The sequence below is a fragment of the Pelodiscus sinensis genome, chromosome 1 (genome assembly GCF_049634645.1).
Source record: "Pelodiscus sinensis isolate JC-2024 chromosome 1, ASM4963464v1, whole genome shotgun sequence".
Taxonomy (NCBI): Eukaryota; Metazoa; Chordata; order Testudines; family Trionychidae; genus Pelodiscus; species Pelodiscus sinensis.
Genome location: NC_134711.1, coordinates 149,660,997 through 149,682,752, shown reverse-complemented (window position 1 = coordinate 149,682,752; position 21,756 = coordinate 149,660,997). Strand labels below are relative to the sequence as shown.

At 46.4% G+C, this 21,756-nt stretch overlaps 1 protein-coding gene across 1 annotated transcript; it reads left to right on the top strand.

The window, feature by feature from the left end:
* Window positions 1–4,993: 4,993 nt before the first annotated feature.
* Window positions 4,994–20,240, top strand: CPOX (coproporphyrinogen oxidase). The gene is made up of 7 exons (XM_014577311.2): window positions 4,994–5,493; window positions 7,584–7,727; window positions 9,235–9,345; window positions 10,867–11,008; window positions 14,199–14,417; window positions 19,212–19,316; window positions 20,011–20,240. The coding sequence occupies exons 1-7, from the start codon at window positions 5,040–5,042 to the stop codon at window positions 20,096–20,098; spliced, it is 1,263 nt and encodes a 420-aa protein (XP_014432797.2). The 5' UTR covers window positions 4,994–5,039; the 3' UTR covers window positions 20,099–20,240.
* Window positions 20,241–21,756: the final 1,516 nt, after the last annotated feature.

Here is a 21,756-nt window from a genome sequence, read left to right as displayed (position 1 = left end):
GCTCCAGAGCTATGTGGGGCTGGGTCTCTCCCCGGCTCTGCCTGCAGCAGGCTCCTCGCGCGTCCTCCCGCCCCCAGAGCGTTCCCCTCGGCCACGGACTCCCTGCCGCGCGCGGCTCCTCCTCACCGCCTGCCACCCATGCGCGGCGTTGCACGTGGGCGGGGAGAACAGCTGGGCGTGACGTGACGTCATGGCCCAGGGTTTAGAAACCCATGGGAGGCACGTGGCGGGGCCTGGCTGGCTCCGGGTTCGGCCTCCAGGGCCTGAGTGCGGACTCCGGCCCCGCAACGTGGAAGGAGAAGGCGGGAACCAGCTCGTGTGGCGGAGGCGAGGCACCAAGGGACAGGGGTGCAGGAGAGACAAATGGGGGCCAAGTGCAGACCATGAGGGAAAGGGCAGGAGGGGAGGTGTCAGCGGGAGGGGGGACAGGCTGATGCTGGGAGAGGAGAGGAGAGGGGAAGGGTACTGGGGGCTGGAGGGGGAGTTGCTGGGAGAAGGCTTGAAAGAAGGGGGGCATGAGGAAGGTCAGGATGGAGCAAATCGTGTGAGAGGGCACAGAGGGGCAGGAGGGGAATGGGGCAGAGACTGGTGAGGGGGTGGGTATTAGGGAAAAAGAGGGCAAAGGGAGGCACCAGGAGGGTGCAGGGCTAAGGGAACGTGCAGGTGCCAGGGGATTCTGGGGTGAGGAGGAAGGGAGAGCTGGCCACCGGAAGCAGCACTGGATGGGGGAATCAGGGCAGGCTGGGGGGTGTGAGGTTGGGGTCAGGGAGCTGGCTGGGGAAGATGTGGGTGGGGTGGGAGAAGCGGCTGCTGGAAGGAGGGCTGGACGCAGGCAGTGGGGCTGGCCAAGGGAGATTGGGAGTAGAAGTGGGGGAGAACTGGCTGCCCGGAAGGGGATTGGGGGAAGTGGGGCTGGCCAGAGGCGCAACAGGGGGGAGGAATGAATTGGCCTGCAGGGAGTGGGACTGACCCAACCCCATTCCCCCTCCTCTCCCACCCACAAAGCACAAGTTAGTCCAGCACAGGGATTCTACTGTTCTCTTCTCCCTTCCCCCCCCCCATATATATATACACACACACACACACACACACACACAGTTCGCAACTACTCAAAGTATCTGGCTGGTAGACACACTCATGCAGCCTGAGCACATTTACCAACCAGGCAGTTCGAAACTACAAACTGATACATCTAGTAATAATACAACTTACCTACTGAGAAAATACCAGACATGTTATATGTCTTGTATTGTCTGTTTGTTTTTCATGTGTTTATATTTTTGGGCTGCAAAAAGCAGAACTGAAAAAAAAAAAGATCCCAATTAAAGTAAAAAGTTTGGGAAACCCTGGTCTAACCAGCTTTCTGTCTGTCTTACAGCCCATTTATCCAATCCATATTCCTTAACTTGCTGGCAAGAATATTGTGGGTGACCATATCAAAAGCTTTGCTAAAGTTGGCACTGGGAGATTTGGGAGGACCAGAAACAACTTATTTGAATATTCATCATTTGATTAATGAATATGCAAATATGCAAACGAACATTACTGGTCCTCCAAAAGTTCGTGAATGGATTTACTGGTCCCCGTGTCAAAAAGTTTGGGAACCCCTGAGGTAGAATATACAGTGATATTGGTGGAGCATGCCAAGGTACATTACTTTCAGTTCCCTAGCTCAACCCTTTCCTGATATTAAGAAAAGCAAAACAAAAGGTAAATTAACAGAAGGTGAGGTAAAAGTGAAATTTATGGCCCTGTGGAACTTTATCATCAAAAATTCACTCAACATGTGTGGTCAGTTCAGTATCACTCTCTCCAGCTTTTTTCTTAGAGGAGTAAAACAAGCAAACAAAAAAAAGCTGAGAGACTTTTTCTCATGTTTCTTTTCCTTTTTTGCAGTTACATCTAAGGATGTTAACTGAATAGTCAACTAACCGCATGAATTCTTAGTGGTTAGTTGAATATTCTATAGTCCCCTGGGGTGGGGCTAGTAGCTACTGCAATCTGGTCCCACTCCTGGGAAGCCACCTGGTGCTGCTGCCTCTTTATCCTGCGAGGGGAGCCAGTTTAAAACCAGCTCCCCTCACAGACGAGCTTTGCCTGTCACCCTGTGCTGCTGCCTCTGATACTCGCATTTCCACACACACCCTTGCTGCCTCTGTATCAAAAACAGCAAGGGGGCCAATCAGGAGTTGGTGCTGAGGAGAGACATAAAAGTTAGTTCCCCCCAGCACTGGCTCCACGGTGCTGCCTGCCCTCCTCCCCCGCTCTCCCAGCGTGAGGGAGGCAAAGCAGGGGAGGCTTCCCAAAGCACCCTCTGCCCATGGCAGTGCCCTTGTCCACAGTGGCCTAGGCTTATCGGTTAATTGATTCATTGACTAGTCATTCTGCCCTGTACTGTATCAGAGGAGCTGTGTGGGATGGTGGGCAGCTAGTCAGCAAGGGAGCTGGTTTTTAAACTGGCTCCCACCTGGCTCCCCGTGCTGCTGCCTCTGCTAAAGCCCCAGCCCCAGGGACTAAGAATAGTAGACTAACTGCTAAGAATCCTCTTTGGTAGAGCGGCAGCAGTGCGGGGGGGGGGGGGGGGCAGAGTGCACTGGCTGGGGGCCCTGCCCACAGGGACTGTAGAATAATTGACTAACTGCTAAGAATTCATACTAATGGCTAATAGTCATTATTCGACTATTCAATTAACTGATAACATCCCCAGTGGCAGCAGCCTCTGTATGCAGGGGTCTGAGCTTCCCATGGACAGAAGGTGCTGGAGTAGAGGAGGGACCAAAGGAGGCTGTTGCAAAGCAGCCTCTGTACCGCCGTGGGCAGAGGCTGCTCCAGCAGCAGCCTCTGTCCGTGGGGGCTGGAAGCCCCATGGATAGGGGCTGCTGCCAAGGACCAGCCTCTGTCTGTGATAGGCTCGGGGAAGCCAGCTTAAAAGCCAGTTCTCCCCATCACCAGCTCCACTGTGCCATCTGCTCCCCCACCCTCCAGCGGCAGCCCCTGTCCACAGGGAGCTCAGACCCCCTCACAGACAGGGGCTTCTACTACTAAGCAGCCTCTGCCCGTGGCAAGCCTGGGCCCTCTGTGGGCAGAGGCTGCTTTGTGGCAGCTTCCCCTGCCCCCCCTTCCTGCGCTGCTGCCTCTGATAGAGGCAGCAATGCGGGGTGGGGGGATGGCAGGCAGCACTACAGAGCTGGTGCTGGGGGGAACTGGCTCCTGCCCCCTGATACAGAGGCAGCAGGGGAATGGGAGTAGTCAACTAAATTAACAGATCAGCCTAGGCTTATTGGCTAATTGATTAGTCGACAGCTCGTTCACATCCCTATTTACATCATCAATACAATATTGAATTCTGAACCCCAACCACATAGTAACAAACAGACAGATGCTAAAATAGGCTAGATATGCTGTATATTAAAAATTATTATTGTGGTACACATTGGGCATGATTGTGCTGGGTTCTGTGCACATGGATAGTAAGAAACAGTCATTTCCCCAAGACCTACAAGCTAAATAGATAAAACAGATCAAAGGCAGGAGAAAGAAAAGGGAAAGAGTGATTTGCTTCTGGTCACACAGGAAGTTGACAGCAGCACCAGCCAAAGATAGGTCTCTGGACTCCAAGCCTGTCTCTTCTCTGCCTACATTCTATTCCTGGTTCTGACACAGAGCTGCTCTGTCAAGTCACTCAACTCTGCCTTAGATTTCCCTCCTTTGCAAAGCACCTTTAGGAGTTCAGATGGAAGGCACAAGATTAGGGATGTAAGCAACTAGCTGACTACCCAAAAAGCAAATGTTTATCTGGTAGTCAAATAGGAACTCAACTAGTTGCTTCCCTAGAGGCAGCAAGCTGGAGGTGGGGAAGAGAGCAGGAGCAGGTGCTTGGGGGATCCAGTTTAAAAGCTGGTTCCTCCCAGCACCATCTCTGCAGGGGGCGGAGAAGGCCGAGGGCAGCAGGGATTGAAACAGTCCCACTCATGCTGGTCCTGACTGCTGCTTCTCTCCCTGCAGGTCTTGTATGTATGGAGGAAGAGGTGCAGAGGGGAACTGGTGTCAGTGGGGACTGCTTCGATTCTTGCAGGCACGGGTTCCCATTGCCTCTCTCCCTTTGTACATTTCAAAGGGAGAGAGGCAGTAGGGATAGCAAGTGCCCCCCTTATCGAGTAGTTGATGGAAATTCCATCAACTACTCGATTGGCTGATTAATTGAAATTTAACATCCTTATACAAGATGCTAATTATTATTAAAATTACTACCTGGGCTTAACAACATTGCTACCATGTGGGTTGGGGCTGAGGCCAGGGGTGGAAAAGGGATGGGAAAAGGCAGGGCAAGGGCTTGGGGAAGGACTGGAGTGAGGGCAGAGGAAGGCTAGAGAGGAAGTTGGCATGGGTGGTCAGAAGGGAGCTCAGAGCCATTGAGCCCAACAGTAACCCCTGAAGTGGTTTCCATCAGGTATAAGCCAGGGGGTGTGGCAGCACTCCAAGTTGCAAACGCTACCTTCTTGGCTGGCCTGTTTGAAAGCAACGCTATGAAGCCCCGCTGGGCAGCAGTGAAAGTAAGGTCACGTTTCTTGCAGGTGCTGTCCTAGTTCAACCCGGGCCCTGGCAGCTCTTGCAGTCGCCTCTTGCGGGTGTCATGTTGAAAGCCGCAAGCACAATCTCATAGGTAGCAGCTTTCAACATTACACGAGCTGGGCGCACTTTCCCCGCTGGCTGCAGGCTTCCAACAGCGTGGGGGCGCGCTAAGGGGACGAACGCTCGGCGCCCCTTGCAGCCAACCCGGAGCAATGAGGGTGGCCGGGCAGCGCTACCCGATGGGGGGATTCCCGACATCGCCCCGCGCCCCCACCCATGCCGGGCGCGAGCGCGAAGTCTCAGCACGCGCTCCCCGCGGCAGCCCCGCCCGGCCTCGTTCTCTGCAGCTGGGCTCTGTGGAGCCGCTGGGCCGGCCGGCGCTGGAACTACATTTCCCGGCATGCCTCGCTGGCCGGGCCTTGGGCTGGCGCTGGCTCGGGCTGGCGCGAGGCGCTGCTGCAGCTGTCATGTCTCCGCCGCTGCTGCTGCTGCTGCGCGGGGCTGCGGGCGCCCGGGGCGCGTTGCGCTCATGCTGCGCCCGGGCCACCTCCCGCAGGGGGCTCAGCTCCTCCTCCGGCGGCGGGGCTGGAGCCGGGGCTGGCGGCGGGCCGGGGCGGCGCTCGCTGCTGGCCGGGCTGGCCGGGGCCGCGGCGGCGCTGGCCGGGCTGGGGCTGGTGCGGCGGGCGGAGATGGTGTCGCGGAGGCCGGAGGAGGAGGAGGAAGGGGACGAGCTGTCCCGGCGCTGCAGGGATTTCATGGCCCCGCCGGTGAGCGGGCTGCGGGAGCTGCGGAGCCGGCGCCAGGAGATGCGGAGCCTCATGGAGATGCTGATCATGGAGACCCAGAGCCAGGTGTGCAGGGCCCTGGCCCAGGTGGATCGCGGCGCCTCCTTCACCGTGGACCGGTGGGAGAGGAAAGAAGGTGACAGCGAGCGGGGCAGAGGATGGCGGGGTGCGGAGTTGGAGCGCCGTTGCGCGCACCCGGGTGTACAAGCTGGGGCCGGGGGTGAGGTGCATGCATAGGGGGCAGTGGCCAGGAGGGTGTGTCTGTGCACCTGGCTGCATGGGCAATGGTTGCTGGTGTAATAGCAAGTTGACAGATGGGCAATCGACCAGACCTCAAACCCACGGTGAAGCCTGACCCTGGCTAGATCGTACCTACCACTAACTTTTCTCTCCTGCACACTTTCCCAGCTTGTCACAAATGGGGTGGAAAGAAGAGCCTGTGTGTGTTAATCATTTGATGTCTGTGCCTGATCAGAGAAGAAGAGGGGTGCCAAAAGGAAGCATGGCCGTGTGGAGGATAATTTTGTATCTGATTAATCTTGTTCCTCTAATTTAGAATCCTTTTCTCTTGCCTCTTCCCTTTCTGATATCAGAGATCTGGGGCACTTTGAAAATAAATAAGGAATTCCTTGGAACAACTCTTTGTGTCTCCAACAATTACACAATCACTTACCCTCTAATATACAATAACATTTGTTGTGTTAAACCAAGAAGCAGTTGAGCAACTCTTGCAAAATATTAATCAGTTGTTGCCAAACATAGGTAGAGCTGTTTGATTTGTGGACAGATTCTGTCTCGCAATTATACCTTTTTTGCAGATATGACACACATTTCTGTCTCCACTCTCCAAGACAGAAATTCTGTGCATTACTCAGAATCACAGACAGTTTCTAAAAGGGAAGATGTAAATGGTCAAGGCTTGAAAAATTCCCCAGACCCACATTAGGCGGGGAAAAACATCTTCTATGTCCCCCTTCAAAAAAAAAAAAAGTTAGGTCCTACCCATGAATCCAAAACAAACATATTGGTGAGAAGCTCGACTCTATCCCTAGCCCTGGGGAAAAGAAGGTTTGTGGGATTTCTACCAGGATGCTTTTAGTGTACTCTGCTTAGGCACTCTGCCTCTTATTTGCCTTTGATTAGTAGGTGTATGATAAATTGGAAGATCTCTCTTCCTTTTACTGCAAGATGTTGTTTTCCCTTTCCCCCACCCGACCCTGCATCAGTAGCATCCTGACTGCTGGCATGTGAGAGAGGGAGTAGGAGGAAAGGTTTCTTTTTAAATCTTCCTTTCTCCTGAACAACTCCACTGTTTACATATAAGGCTGCTCATTGCTTTTTCAAGCAGCAATGTGAAATTGACATGGCTTGTGATAGTTCTGTTATTGCATTCAGGGTCCTGAATAGCAGCAAAGAAGTTGACTGGAGCCTTGTAACTCAAACACTATTGCTACATAGGACAGTTACGGATTGCTGCAGAAGCACAGACGCTGTCTGAAAGTGAAGTGTAATCTTCCAGAATTATCTCCTTACATTTCACAGAGTCCCTTCCCAATTATAAGAGCTAAATGAAAGAGCTTTACATGAAACTAAATTATGTTCTTGCCAGAAAATATTTCACTATTACCACTTACAAGTGGGAGAGTGAGAATGGATTTTTTTTTTCAAGGATTCTAAATGATTTGGAGCAATCGTATTTGAAAATATTTTGATAAAATGTGTTCCTTAATGAGTGACCAATGCAGACTGAGAATGAAGTGGTATTAATTACAGTCTTTGTTTTTTGCTTTTGTATCTTGGTGATCAGAGCTTTCATTATGGAGAAAACTATGCTGCACATCTGAAGTCAAAATATGTCTATCTGTTTCTACTTGCAATTACAAGGGACTTTGGGTTATAGTTCCGTTTCTAGCCAGGTTCTAACAACTCCAGCATTGTCTGTGTTTCCACTGACAGAGTTATTGGGCTCTCTAGAAACTTCAGACAATCTATAGTAAGCCTATAAAAGTCACTGGTTCACGAGGTGATTGTAAAATAACATAAGCAAATTTGTAAAAAACCTAAATAATTTTATGATCAGTATCATTTGTAGTTATTCGGGATAACAAAGGAGTCAAGATAGCTCTTGAAGATCAAATGGTCACCTGTGCGCTACTAGTCAGTGTTACAGAATTGGCAGGATAAGATGTTTCTGAGACAAACTTTCCTTTCTTTTGTGTTTAACAGGTGGTGGTGGTATTAGTTGTGTGCTCCAGGATGGCCACATCTTTGAGAAGGCAGGTGTCAATGTTTCTGTGGTTTTTGGGCATCTTTCTGAGGAAGCAGCACAACAGATGAGAAGCAGAGGGAAAAGTCTGAAGGCAAAAAATGGTAAAACATGCTATTTAAAACCTCATTGAGTCTACAATGTTATTGAATTATTGTATTGGAGACAAATAAGTCTAGGCTTCTCCTATCGTTTTTTTTTATAAACTGCCTAATCATATTAGATCTTGAAATAGATCTTGAAGAAGGCCACATTTCAGAATGACATTATTTCTCTTGTCAGTGCTTTATAGCTCTTCCTATACCATGAGAGTTTCTAGGCATGAACACCCACCAAAGACACTTTCAAATCTCCAAAGATTTGAATATCAAAATAAGTTTCATCTTCTGTCTTTTTCTCATCAAGACAGAGCAACAGTAGTACAGTCAAATTTGTATGAGCACTTACAAAATCCAAATTAAAGATGAAAGGGTATGTGGACTGTTACAACTCTAACGTCAAATGGACTCATTGATATGATGACACGTTATGTTTGCCAGAAGATATTTTTTAAACTTTTGTCTCTAAAGTGTAGTTCAAGTCAAAAAAGGATCCAGTAAAAATGCTACACTATTGCATATTCCACCTTCATCTCATTTGTTCATGAATGAATATTTTATTCTGTTACACTGCATACAACCCCATTATAAAAGTACAATTTAGGTTTCTGTTTTTCTTTTGTATAACTAAAGGAAACTCTTTCCCTCTCTCAAATAAATTAGAACTTACTGAGTTGTTGAACTTGCTGAAACAAAAGGCAGAATACAAAAACCCAGTTTCTCCTGATCCCCTACAGTACTAGTAATACTTAGAAAATTGACCTATTGTGTTAAATTCAACCTAACTCTTAGGATGTATGCACGCTGCACCTGTAGCTCAAAATAAGCAGTGCAATTTGAGTTACGCAAATTGCGTATCTTACGGTGAGTGTATTTCAAAATAGAGCACTATTCCAAAATGTCCCTTAATCCTCATGGAACAAGGGTTACCAGGACGTCAGAATAGTGCGCCCCTTTTTTCGAAAGCTATTTCAAAATAACGGAATCGCTGTCAAGACACGGCAAATGCTATTTCAAGATACCAGAAGTAGCCTGAAATAGCGCCGTCATCTAGACGTGCCCTTAGTGTAGATCAGGTCTTAGTCACTACAGTAAGACAGCATAACTTGGAGGACACGTGGTTGGCTGGAGCAAGTATGCAAGGGATTTGCTTACATTGTGCCATTTGGAGTCTTTTTTTTTTTTTCCTGACCATAAATACGCTGTCAAGTGACAGCTCACTGGTGATAACTTAAACTTGCTTTGAATTTCTCAAATTCCAAATGTCGCTGTTTTTTTTGGAGGGGGAAATTGCTCATGCACTCTATTTCAGCATTCACTAAATTAGAGTCCAATTCTTTAGCTAGCCCCTATGGTCAGAGATGTTTAGTAGACATGGTGACTTCAATGAGACTCCATGCAGAGCCAGTCACAGGACTGGAGTCATAGTTTGGAAGTCGTCAGGATAAAAGGTGCTGCATGTAAAGTTGTTCCTCTTCTTAACTACACTTTTTATGTATGTGTTGCTGTTTAGGTAAATTGCCTTTTTGTGCCATGGGTGTAAGCTCCGTTATCCATCCAAAAAATCCTCATGTTCCAACTATACACTTCAACTACAGATACTTTGAAATTGAGGAAGCTGATGGTAAGATTTATAATGATTTTTGTGGCGTGTGCAAATGTGGAGACAAACTATAAGAATGGAATGTGATTTAGTGGGTAAAGCACAGAATTACAAACAATTCAAATTCTGTTCCCACTTATGCCACAAATTTGTTAGGTAGCATTGAGTAAGTCACTTAACCTTGACATAGCTTAACCACTTATTTATGCAGCTGTAAAATTAGTGCTAAACTTGTTTCTGACTAATGTGGTTATGTAATGTACATGTTACCGTTGTGTCACAATAAGCTACAATAACATAAATATTTGACACATGCCAATAAACTCCTAGAAACTTTTCCGTGACTGGTGATTGCAAACCAGACTGATTTTGTCCTTCTCTGTGTTTAAGAATGATGGGGATTAAAAATCTTGACGTTAGGGATGTGAAAATGTTAACATTTTAACAGTTTACGGATTAACCCAGGCTCATTGGTTAACATGCACGGTTACATGCAGCAGTGCAGGGCGACAGGTGGGAGCCACCTGCACTCTCTTCCCTCCCCCGCGTCTAACTGCTGGAATTTTCAGTGGTTACATGATTACATAAATAAACACATTTTAACATCCCTAGTTGAAATGCTACTGTGCACTCCAAACAGGGCCAGATTAATACATGCTCAGGCCGTAAACTATGTCAAGTTTAAGAGGCCCCATCACATTACCAAAAAAAGGTGTATCATTCTAAAAGAAAGGACAATGGAAATATAAATAATAAAGTTTTTAATTTGCATATATACCTGTATACAGGTAGGATTCATCTAAAAACTAGTGTGTTTTTTTATTTAGGGGTCCCTCATAATCTGAGGCCCTAAAGTGTATCTATCTTAGTTTGTGCATAAATCTGACACTGAAATATCCAGTCACATAAGTCACAGCAGACCCTATGGATACCACCTCTCTTCACTATCATGCCACCTACTTCGCCTCATCTCCATTCATTGTCCCATAACTTCCTTGTTACAACTACACTGTGGAAGAACAATATTAGGAAAGAACTGTGGTGACTTTTAATTTATTTTAATGACATTTAGCAATAGAACACAAGGAGTCAATAACATGTGACCAACCACCCATGGACCAAAATTTGCAAAACAACGTTTTAGAGGAAGAGGCTTCCCTGCTATCTTCCTTCTGCAGAGCTAATTTATACTAATATGCTGTATATGGCTCCTAACTGTCATTACAAACCTGATAGACATTTTTTTGTAAGCCCATTCAGGGGAGTAACTACAAAGGACTAAGCTTGTGCTCTGATACCAAGAAATAGCCAGGACAACTGACATAATACTATACAAACTTTCTTGCTTGGAGGTTTATTTAATAAGTTGCTGGATTCCTGAGTCAGTTTTACCCGTATAATACTGTACTAGTTTAAACTAAGCATTTGCGCCTTTTGAGCACTTTTGAATGTAATGTTTGAAAGTGTTTGTATCTGACACCTGCCATTGTATGTGACTTGTATTTGGAAATAAAACAGTTGTTGCTTGCCTGTCTCCTGTAGGGACTAAACAGTGGTGGTTTGGTGGTGGAACGGATCTGACTCCAACTTACTTGAATGAAGAGGATGCTGTTCATTTTCACAAAACTCTGAAGGAAGCTTGTGATCAGCATAACCCAGAACTGTACCCCAAGTATAAGAAGTGGTATGTGTGGGCAGATTCAAATACCTTGGGCTTGTTTCAGTTTTTTTGTTTGTGGGAAGAAGGAGGTGCTAATATTGTTGATTTAATTCACCTCATGAAGCTATTGAGAGTCGTAGATAAGTGTCTGCTGAGAGAGAGATTTGGTTTATCAGAGCCATGTTCTGCCCTCTGATATGTATGAGCAGCTCCCCTTGAACCTCAGCTGGAGCAGTTAGTATGGATCTGGGTAAAATTTGGAAAGATATCTATGTAAAATGCTTGGAGGAGATGTTAATTGTTCATATAGAAGAATGTTTTTTCAAATCTGTCTCTCAAATTGGGCTCCCTAAATCAATATTTATACATCTAAATAAAAAGTAGCCTATTTGCTCTCATATCCCCTGTCCCTGCCATAGATCTCCTGTCAGCTTGGGCAAGCAGGCCGGGCCCTTGGGCAAGGTTACCTTGGGCCCCACACGCTCTTCGGCCGGGCCTGTGGTCAAGTACCTATGTGTCTCTCTTTCTCCATGGGTAAAATGAAGGAAAATAATAAATGTCCCTGTAAGATAGATGGGAAGAATTAGTTTGTTACACCCTGAAAAGAACTATGAGATTCTCTGATAGAAGTGTAGAATTACAAGCTCATTTGCTTGCAGCTTTTCAGTGGAATCTTCATTTAAAAAGAGTTTTCTACTAGGCTATAGGCTGTTTGCACTAAAAATGGTTTTTAACTATTCTTTTTTCATAATGTTACTTGTTGCCAACCTGTCTCTCAATAAATAGTACTGTGCAATATGGCACATTGTCTGACACATGTAGTTGTCAAAGATTTAGGTGATATAACTCTAAAAAACACACTTGCACTCGGTTACAATTGGGAATGTTTTTGTAAGTTATACATGGCTGAAATTGCCACTAGCTTTATTTATTGAACAATGCCTTCAGTTGAACAATGTTACAACTTATGGTCTCCAGAGGAAGGGTAACTTCTTTCTGTAAGCTGCTGGCCTTTTGTCTGAGAGATAAAGTGGGTGGTGTGTGCAGGGTGGGAACGGGAGAGTTCATTTTAGCTGTTATCTCGGGGATACATTACTTAATGAAAATGCAAAGTTCTAGTCTTCAAGGAGTCTCTTATGAAATAGGCTAGATCCACCCCTGTAACTCTAACACTGGGCAGAGTGTTAGAGTTACAGGGGTGAGGAACCTTTATTGGGTCGGGGGCCGCTGACCCACAGAAAAATCAGTCGGGTGTCGCACATAAGTGAGAAGCAACAAAACCCAAAAACAAATCTTCACTGACGTGCCTCCTGACTGAGAAGGGGAAAGACACTCCCCACATTTCCCTTACAAACCAGAGCCTAGTGGGACCCAGACTAATAGATTGTGTGCTCCAGCCCCACCGCGGGCACGGGCTCCCCAATGCTGGGGGGGGGCACTATGCATCAGGGGCCAAATCCAAGCAGGCTAGGGGCTGCATCCAGTCCCCAGGCCTTAGGTTCCCCACCTCTGCTTTACTAGATGGGAAAACTCTTAAAGCAAGAAGGTCAGCCAGTGGTATGGGGGTGTGTCTGCTTAAAATTCTTGATAACTACAAGCAAGGTTGCACAACCATGAGAAGTCATGTGTATGTGTGCAGACAGGAGCAGAGAATTCAGTGGAATAGCAGAGAATTCTGTGGAATACTTAGGGAGGAATAGACTCCTTTCTCTCGTATGAGGAGGGGAAATGAATAACTTGCTTCCTATGCCGTCAGCCCAGTGCCTGTATTGGATGTAAGAAGCAGCTGTCTGTGGCCATGCATACTGTCCCTGAGCCCAGCTTTCTCAAATGGAAAAGCTTGCACACACTTAAACTGACTGTGCTGATTTCTGTCCTAACTTGAAAGTTTCTCAGCAAGCTTGTACTCTGCGCTCCTCTGCTGAGTTTCACACACTGACCTACTGCTCTGTCTCTCTAAGTTTCGTCTTCCACTTATCTTAGAATAAAAAGCTGAATCTCCCCACAAAAGAGAGACGTCTTTTCAATGTATAGTAATTGCTCCATCTCAGTGTGTGTATGGTTCCACTTTTTTATTATTATTACTTGAGAGCAGCCATTGTAGACAGATCTTATGAGTTTCCAGTAAAGAGAGCGAGAGACTGGATGAATCTCTGAGAAATCGCCCCCAAAAGGAGGGGGGGTGCACTGTTCTTTTTTTGTCTCAAAATGCACAGCTACTCTGATACCAAGGCTTTTCTCAGTCTGTTGCAAACTTGAAAATGGGCCTATGTTATTGGACAAATGTTGCTAAAGTTTGTGCATCTTTCAAATGGTTTTAAAAAGCCTGGTAAAAGAAGCCTTCTTTTTGAGTGGAATGTGCTTTCCTCATAAAACCATGTGGTGCACTTGATTTGATGCAAAAACATGACATTTCGACAACATTACAAAGGAGAAAATGTTTTAAGGGAAAATGTGAAATGGCAAAAACTTGTGTGCAAAATTCTACAAAAGTTATGTTGCTTTGGGAGCAAGGGCTGCAGTGCTCTGTCAGATGTCTACCTTGGTAAGGCTTTTCCTCAGTTTCCTTGGTAAGTGAAGGGTGTGGAGTTATTCCCTTCCAGACTATAGTTAGCATACAGAGCCATGCATTTCCAAATCTGCTGTTGGGCTTGTGTGTACATGTGCTGTAGCTGATCTATTTTCAAGATAAGCAGTGTCATGTATCTTTTATCCAAGAGTATAATCTAACCTTTAATGGTATCTAATGTAGAGCCTCGTTCTACTTGGTGCTGAGCACCTTTAGCTTTCATTTAAGTCACTGGGTGAAGAAAGCATTCAGTACATTGTAGGTTTTGGCCTTTCACCTGCACCGCTGCCCCAGGGATGGAGCTTACTCCCACATTAGGAAAGCAGGATAAGGGACCCTCCAAAAGTAGGGAGGTGGGGTGGGTTGTGGAGTGGCCTAGGGGATATGGCATTCACCTGGGGAGAGCTCAGGGTGGTGGATTCAAGGAACACCCATCCTGGGAGTGAGAGACACATTTCACCTGGCCCCAGGTTGCTGCGGTGAGAGAGGGCTGGGATAGTCCTTCCTCCCTGCAAAAGCCGCCATACTGAATCCCTCATCCCCATCCCAGAGCAATGGTTTAAATGAATCATGCCTAGTGTCTGTTTTGTGTTCTACTCTGAACTTAGTGTGCTAGCATTGATGTCTGGTTGCTGCTTCTTCCAGGTGCGATGATTACTTTTACATCAAGCACCGAGGAGAGCGAAGAGGGATCGGGGGCATATTCTTCGATGATCTGGACTCTCCCTCAAAAGAAGAAGTGTTTCAATTTGTGCAGAGCTGTGCCAAAGCCATTGTGCCTTGCTACATTCCCATTGTGAAGAAACACTCCCGTGATGCTTTCACCCCAGAGGAAAAGTTATGGCAGCAGCTTCGTAGAGGGAGGTAAGTAATGCAGGAACAAAATGTCTCCCAGTGGAGTTGGAAGAGAAGTGAGATTGGATTCTCTCTATCACGATGCACAGGAAACTTGTATGTGTTTGGCGAGGCTTCTGAGAATTCTTCTGTAACATTCCCACATTGAATCCTTGAAGAGTCACAAAGTTATAAATAGACCCTGAAAGCCCTATGTGAGTTGGTACCAACTTTTTAAAGGTGTTCAGGATGGCTCCATTTTAGAAGTAGGATCCTATGCTCCTCTTTCCAGTACAAATTAAACTCTTTGTAGTGAATAATATATATATATTTTTTGTACCATAAGAAAGTTTCTTCTGTATATTCTGAAAATTTGGAACTCAGTCTTGAGCACTGATAATGACACTCATTAGTAGAGCATGAATTTTTAAGCTTGGGGAAACTGGTACAATGCTTGTATTTTAGTGTTCTGTAATAAAGTGAATGTGGACATGATGGCAAAAAATACAGACTAGGAAAAATGAGGGTCTCCAGTTCCTGTGTTTCTTAAAAGCAATAAAGTGCTTTATGGAGAACTTTGCTTTTTAATTTCTCTCTTTTTTTAGAGGATGCCCATCTTTATTGTAGTGAAATTTCAGTTACGTCTACACTGGGAAGGTTGGTGACAAAAGTGCTGTTCACATGCAAAAGCTGCCAAAAGTGAAAACGGGTCAAAAAACAGTTTTTCTGCTTCCCATTGTCAACATTTCGTGGCCACATTACTAGCACCCGGTTGATAGACACAGCAAAGCAAAGTGAATAAACATCCCACAGTGCAGTGCTGTGGGAAGGCGGAGCTGCTCTGTGAGCTCTCTGTGCTGAGGAATGTCAAAGTAGCACAGCAGTCTCTCCAGCCCTGCCTGCTGTTGTGATTCTAGCAGAGCAGAACAGGAAGGGGCATTCCAATGCTTTGCTCTTTGTTTGTTCCCCAAAGGGAGCAGCTCACTCAGCTGTCAGTTACTTCCTGGAGCTTTGAAATGGCAGGGGTGCATGCCTGCAGGGTAGTAGAGATCACAAAACACTGAGCGCAGCCAGGGCCAGATGGACGCATGGGCGAGCCGGGCAGCTGCCCAGGGCACCAACTGATGAGGGGCGCCTGATGGCAGCTGTAAGGGGCGCACTGCGTCCCTTACAGCTGCCATCAGGAGCCGCACGCCTGGCTCCTGCAGTGCCAGCCCCGCGGCGCCAGCCAGCAGCGCCCTTCCCCCCATGGCTGTGGGGCCCTGCATGGCCCGGCATGTGCGCCACCAGCGCTGGCCAGGCCAGGCTGGGCAGCGCATGTGCCAAGCGCCCCGGGGTCGGGTCCCGGGCTACACGCCAGAGGCCATGGCCGGCGTGTGCATGCGCCGAGCGCCCTGGGGGGAGGGGCCCGCGTGCCATGGGAGGGCGGGTCTGTACCTCATGGGCGGGCCCGCGCATGCGCCCTGCGCCTGGGGGCAGCACTGCGCACCCGGGCCCAGGGCGCCAAAAGGGCTCAGGCCGGCCCTGACCGCAGCCATCAGGGCACATGCATTGTGGGATACTGGTGGAAGCCATGTCTCTCGACAAACAGCAAAGTCCACACCAGCTCCTTGTCAACAATAAAGAGAGGGGGGAAAAAACAAAAGTCTCTCACACGGGTGGAAGTTTTTTGTCACCAAAACTGCGTGTTTTTCCCAACAAAATGTGCACTGCCGTGTGAACGCTCTCACTGTTTTGTCACCAAAAGGTAGGTTTTGGTACAAAACATGCCTGTGTAAACAAGGCCTTAAAGAGTTTTGCCAGAGAAAGGTATTTTTCTCCACTTAAAAATTCCCTGTAGCATAAGAAATTTGAAAATCAGCTGAGAATCCCCAGTATAGTTCGGCTTCAATCTTATTAATTACTGTGGTGCTTCCTTCCACATAATAGCTGCTGCTTTTACTCCATTTCTACTCAAATCTTGTACTGATATTTCTTATTGTCTGGTGCCTTCCCATTCTTCAAAGAAAGCAAGTGAACCAGTAAAATAATATTGAAGTTGTCATAGACAAGAATGATTGCATCTGAGTTCAGGACTCTGTCCCATAGCCATTACTCACCTGAGCAACCCACCTACTTTAATGGGACCACTCAAATGAGCTGATCATTGCAGAATCAGGCTCCTAGAATAGTTGTGGCAAATGCCACAGGGTTGTGGGGAGATGGGCTTCCTTAGGTTGCAGACAAGACCTTCCTAGACTGCGTAGTACTTTTGATCTCCCCGCACTCCTCCACATGAAGATAAGGAGCCACTCTCCTTCCTGTCACTGCCTTAATCCTGTCTGGTTGTTAAGATAGCCACTTCTGAATTGTAGGGGCTCTTTCCAGTGAAATAAATGCTGGAGCAAGACCGTGAAAGCAGAGGGGCTGATTTTATGCCATACAGGGTCCCCGTTCTCCCATTTGAGGGGCTGAGGCAAAGAGCAATAACAAAGACAGCTGGGCCAGAACAATGCTTCAGGTGCCCCAGTTCGCATGTTGGCCACCAGCTTATAGAATACACCATGTACTTCAGCAAGCGTCTCCGAGCTTCAGCATTTAGTTGGGGATTGAGCTGTTTGTAATAGGTCTTGAATGCTTTCTGCTAAAATTTTATCTTAATTCCCTTCCTTTTTTAACTCGGTTACAAGGGCGTTGCATCCATTTTTGCACTAGTAGATAGGCTGGCCAGATGCTTTCACCCCAAATCCCGAACATGGCAGGAAAAAAACTTGGTTAACCAAAAAAAAAAAAAAAAAAAAAAGACAATGGTTGCTGTGCCTTTAAGACTTCCTCACACACCTCACTTCCACTGGCCTTCCATCAAAGAAAAACAAAAAATACCGGACATGGGTTTGTTTTTTTTTTTTTAACCAGACAGGGCCCAGAGAAAACAGACTGTCCAGTCAAAAACCAGACATCTGGCTACCCTACTAGCAGGTGCTACCTCAGAAAAGTGAAGTTCTTATCTTTTAAAAGTGAAAGCTACAGAGATGTATCTAGAGCCGCCCTTGTGTCCGTGTCTGGAATTCTGAGTAGGGGTTTTAGCTCAGCAGCTCTGGCAGGACTGACTCAGCATAGTCTGAACAGAGGTCAGACAAATTTTGGCAATAAGGGATGGAAGGAAGGGATGTTGGAAGACAGGTTTTACTGGACAGGGTTGCTTTCTTTTGCCAAATCCCGCTGCCTTATTCTTTGCCATGGTGCCACTGTTCTGGGATGCATGGCACTTTATAATCCCTGAAGCGGATTCTGTCCTATACATCCTTGTGTAAGTGCTGGTACCTGTGGGCCTTTCTTAGAGGGAGACTGTTTACTCTGTCCTATTAGCTAGAGAGCAGGGGTACCACAGACCTTTACAGTAGTCAAAAGGAAGTTTAGTGGGATATTCTCCTTGCATGCTGGAAAGATCAGCGTTGTTAGGGCATTTGGGCCCTTTGGACAGAGAAGTTGCCCAGAACATGATGGCTGTAAATTCATTAAGTAGCTATTTCATTAGAAAACCTTATCTGGAGATTTGCTAAAGATCTTGCTGCTTTCATTGTGTTTTTTATTTAAGAGGTAAATATGGCTGCAGATTGCAACCGTGAAAAGTTTCCATTGAGAGTTTAGCCAGGCAGCATATTGCATTTCCAATGTTCTCTCAAATAGTTGCCCAAGAATGGAATAGACGTTCACATTTAGTCAACAGTGGATTCATTTTATTTGTTTGGAAGCCTCCTATTCTTGTGCAATGCAGGTGTATGCAGAGACAGGTCTTCACTTCCTGTTGTTGTTCTTGGGGGACAAGGCTGTCTATTCATTCCTGCACATAAGCTGGGGTGGGACAACTGGTCCAAACTGGTGCTATTTGTTCAAGTGTCTTTGGGGTCAAGGAGACTGAAGAAAAGCTGACTGTCGTTTAGGCATAAGCTTTTGTGGGCTGGTACCTGCTTTGTCTGATGCACAAAGTGGAAACTTCAGTTTGGGAGATATAGCTATATGCACAGAGATGGGCGTGTTACATTATTGTGCAGAGGACCAGTGCTAATGAGGTCAATTCAACCATATCCACTTTGATTGAACTGACTTCCTTAACATGAGCCCTCCGCACAGTAGGAACGTAAATGGTTAACTAGCTAACCGATAGGGACTGGAGCAGCTCCCCTCTCACTGTGGGCAGGGGGGCTGTTGCAGCCCCTCAGGGTCCACCACAGGCAGGCACTGCTCCAGCTGATGGGCCAGAGCAGTCCCTGTCTGTGGTGGGCACACCTGCACCCCCGCCCCAGGTTACACACTGGTTCCCTGGGAGTGGGACCAGCAGGGGCACCAGACCCACTCCCAGGGAGCTAGCTGCAGACCACACCCCTTGCCAGCCCCACACCCCTTGCCAGCTCCACTCCTGGGGAGGCTTCATTGCGGGTGCTGCAGTATAAAGCTTCAGTAATCTTTATACTGCTGAGCCTGCAGCATGTGTAACCACTAGGATTTTTCAGTTACATTTTTAAACACCCTTTTTACATCCCTACCGCACAGGAATCTACTATACCCATCTTCGTATGCGTACACATACCCTCCAAATTGAAGTTTCCGCTTTGTGCATCTGACAAATGCAGTTTTGCCCACAAAACCTTATGCCCAAATACATTTGTTTCATTTTTAAGGTGCCACAGGACTCCTTGCTATATTTGCTGAAACAGACTAATTTGGCTCCCCTTCTGAAACTTGTCTATTGCTTGAAGCTTTCTGCTACCTGCAGACCTCAACTTACGTGATGGTAAATTTATTTTTCAGCTAACTCTTTGTGTCTGTGTTATTCCTCCACAGGTACGTGGAGTTCAATCTTGTTTATGACAGAGGCACAAAGTTTGGCCTTGCAACACCAGGATCCAGGATTGAAAGCATTCTTATGTCTCTGCCACTGACTGCCAGGTAAGGGAATAGTTACATGTTGCTCAGATGCTACAACACTGTTTCCTTTCCTGCTGTTCAGCCTTGACCAGGTAGTGGCAGCAGGAAATGTACCTGACTCATACCTGCAGACCATGGTTGTGTCCACACTACAAAGAAAAGTTGGAAAAAGATATGCAAATTGCGAACGTCAATTTGCCTTTTCCCGCTTTTCTTTTGGAAGAGGCTTTTCCAAAATTTGGCGCATCTACATGGCACCAGATTTTGAAAAAACCTCCTCTTTCAGCACATCCCTTCTTTCTCGTACAACAAGGTTTACAGGGATGGCAAAAAAAAAGCATCTGCTTTTCCGAAAAAATTTTCTGGGTATCCCAGAAAAGAGCTGCAGTGTAAACATAGCCGAAATATCACTCTCACGGCCCAGTCCTATTGTTGCAATACCAGCACATTGTTGCAATGGGCTGGTTTTATGTGCTGAAGTATTTGGACATTGTTTCTCTTCATAATATGACAAGTAAAGTAATTGCTAGTAAAAGAAAGAAAATGGAAAAGGCTAAATCCTGTCTGCTGCTTGGAATATCTGTAATTGTTTTCTTCACATTCACAATAAAGCCCAGACATTCAAATCCAATGAGAACATAGCTTTGGGAGAGTGGTGGCCAGCCAGCCAGCCGACCTGCCTCTAATAGCCATATTCTCTCTTTGTTGTGCACAGGTGGGAATACATGCACACGCCACCAGAGAATTCCAGAGAAGCTGAAATCCTAGAAGTCCTGCGCCATCCCAAAGACTGGGTGCACTGAATTAACAGCATGGGGGAGAGGCTTAACTATGAGCAAACAATAGGTGCTCTTACCAACCAGCTCCCTCAAACTGCCATTGTGTGGGTGTTCAATGTTTAGACTTATGTTCTTATCATGTGCCTTAAAAACGTTGTAAACTGGTTATCCTTCGCATGTTAGTGAAGTGTTTCACTAGCTGACACACCCTTTTCTGTCTGACGTTGCCTTAAGGGGACGTAAGAGATGTTAGTTGGACCAAATGATATGTTCGGTAGCTGTCTCAATTTGTCTAAACATACAATGGTATAAAACACTGCAAAATGTTCCCCCAGAAACATAGTGCTTTCCAAGCCAAAGGGGAATTACACATCTTGCTGTTAGGAAATTCACAAGAAATTTTAACATTCTGAAAATAATGTTCTTCTTTGTTTCATAGTTAAATGAACGCATCTATTCTGGTGCATACAAAATCTCTTTTTTGAATACAGTTTCAAATACTTTATATCAGTTACTTTTCACTAAGGGGCAGATTTTTAAAGGTACTTTGGTGCCTAACTCCCACCGGGTTTAGTAGGAGTTAAGCACCAAATTGGATTGGGTATCCAAATACTTTTTAAAATTTGGGCCTTGGTTCCTACAAATATACCAAACAAGTGTACTTCTATGGGAGGAGCAGGATTATAAAACAAGTTGAAAATTTACTGAAAGCAAGCAGGAAACTAAGAAATTTACATTAGCTCCATTATCTTTATTCAGATCGACCAAGCAAGGCCATATTAAGACAGACACCTCTCTGATTCATCTTGTGAGGGTCACAAAACCCCAAACCCAACGCCACTTTTTTTTTTCCTTTTTGGTGAGGTTTTTTTTTCTTTCCATCACGCTGCACACCGATCCCACCCCTGACACCAGTTGTGACAAAGCTCCTATGAAAACTCAGCGTGTCCTGTGCTTCCTGGTGGATTTTGATTGCCTCAGAGACTCTCAGCAGCCCACAGTTTTAGGCACCACAGCTAGGGCTTTAGTTTGCTGTTTGTTAAGCTCTTTTCATCATTGGCCTGCATACAGTAAAAAAAAGAGAATAAACTCCATAGTCCTTTACCCCCAGTGGAAATGGGAATGTGAGTGCTGGGAGGGGGGAACCCAGGCCGACCCTCTACTCCGGGTTCCAGCCCGGGGCCTGATACCTACTATAGGACAGCTCCAAGACCCCTGGGCATACTTCCTCACATCCCCAGACCTTCCTTCTCTCTGGTTTGTCCTCCAAGGCTACGTCTACACTGGCAGCTTCTTGTGCAAGAACAACTGTCCTTCTGCAAAACTTACCGGCTGTCTACACTGCACAAGTGTTCTTCCAGAAGTAAATTTACAGTACAGTATTGTAAAACAGGGCTTAATCCTGCAGCAAAAAAACTTCAGGACCAGACTTCAAAGAGAAACTGTTGAGCTATAGTTCATCTTCAAGTTTGACCCAATCAGCTCAGGATTAAACAAAGACTGTGAATGGCTAGCTAACTACAAAAGCAGCTTCTCCTCTCTTGGTATTCTCACCTTCAGATCAGCTACTAGAAGTGGGCCTCATCCTCCCTGATTGGATCCACATCATCATCTCTAGCCTGATTCTGGCCTGCATATTTATACCTGCCTCTGGAAATTTCCACTACGTGCATCTGATGAAG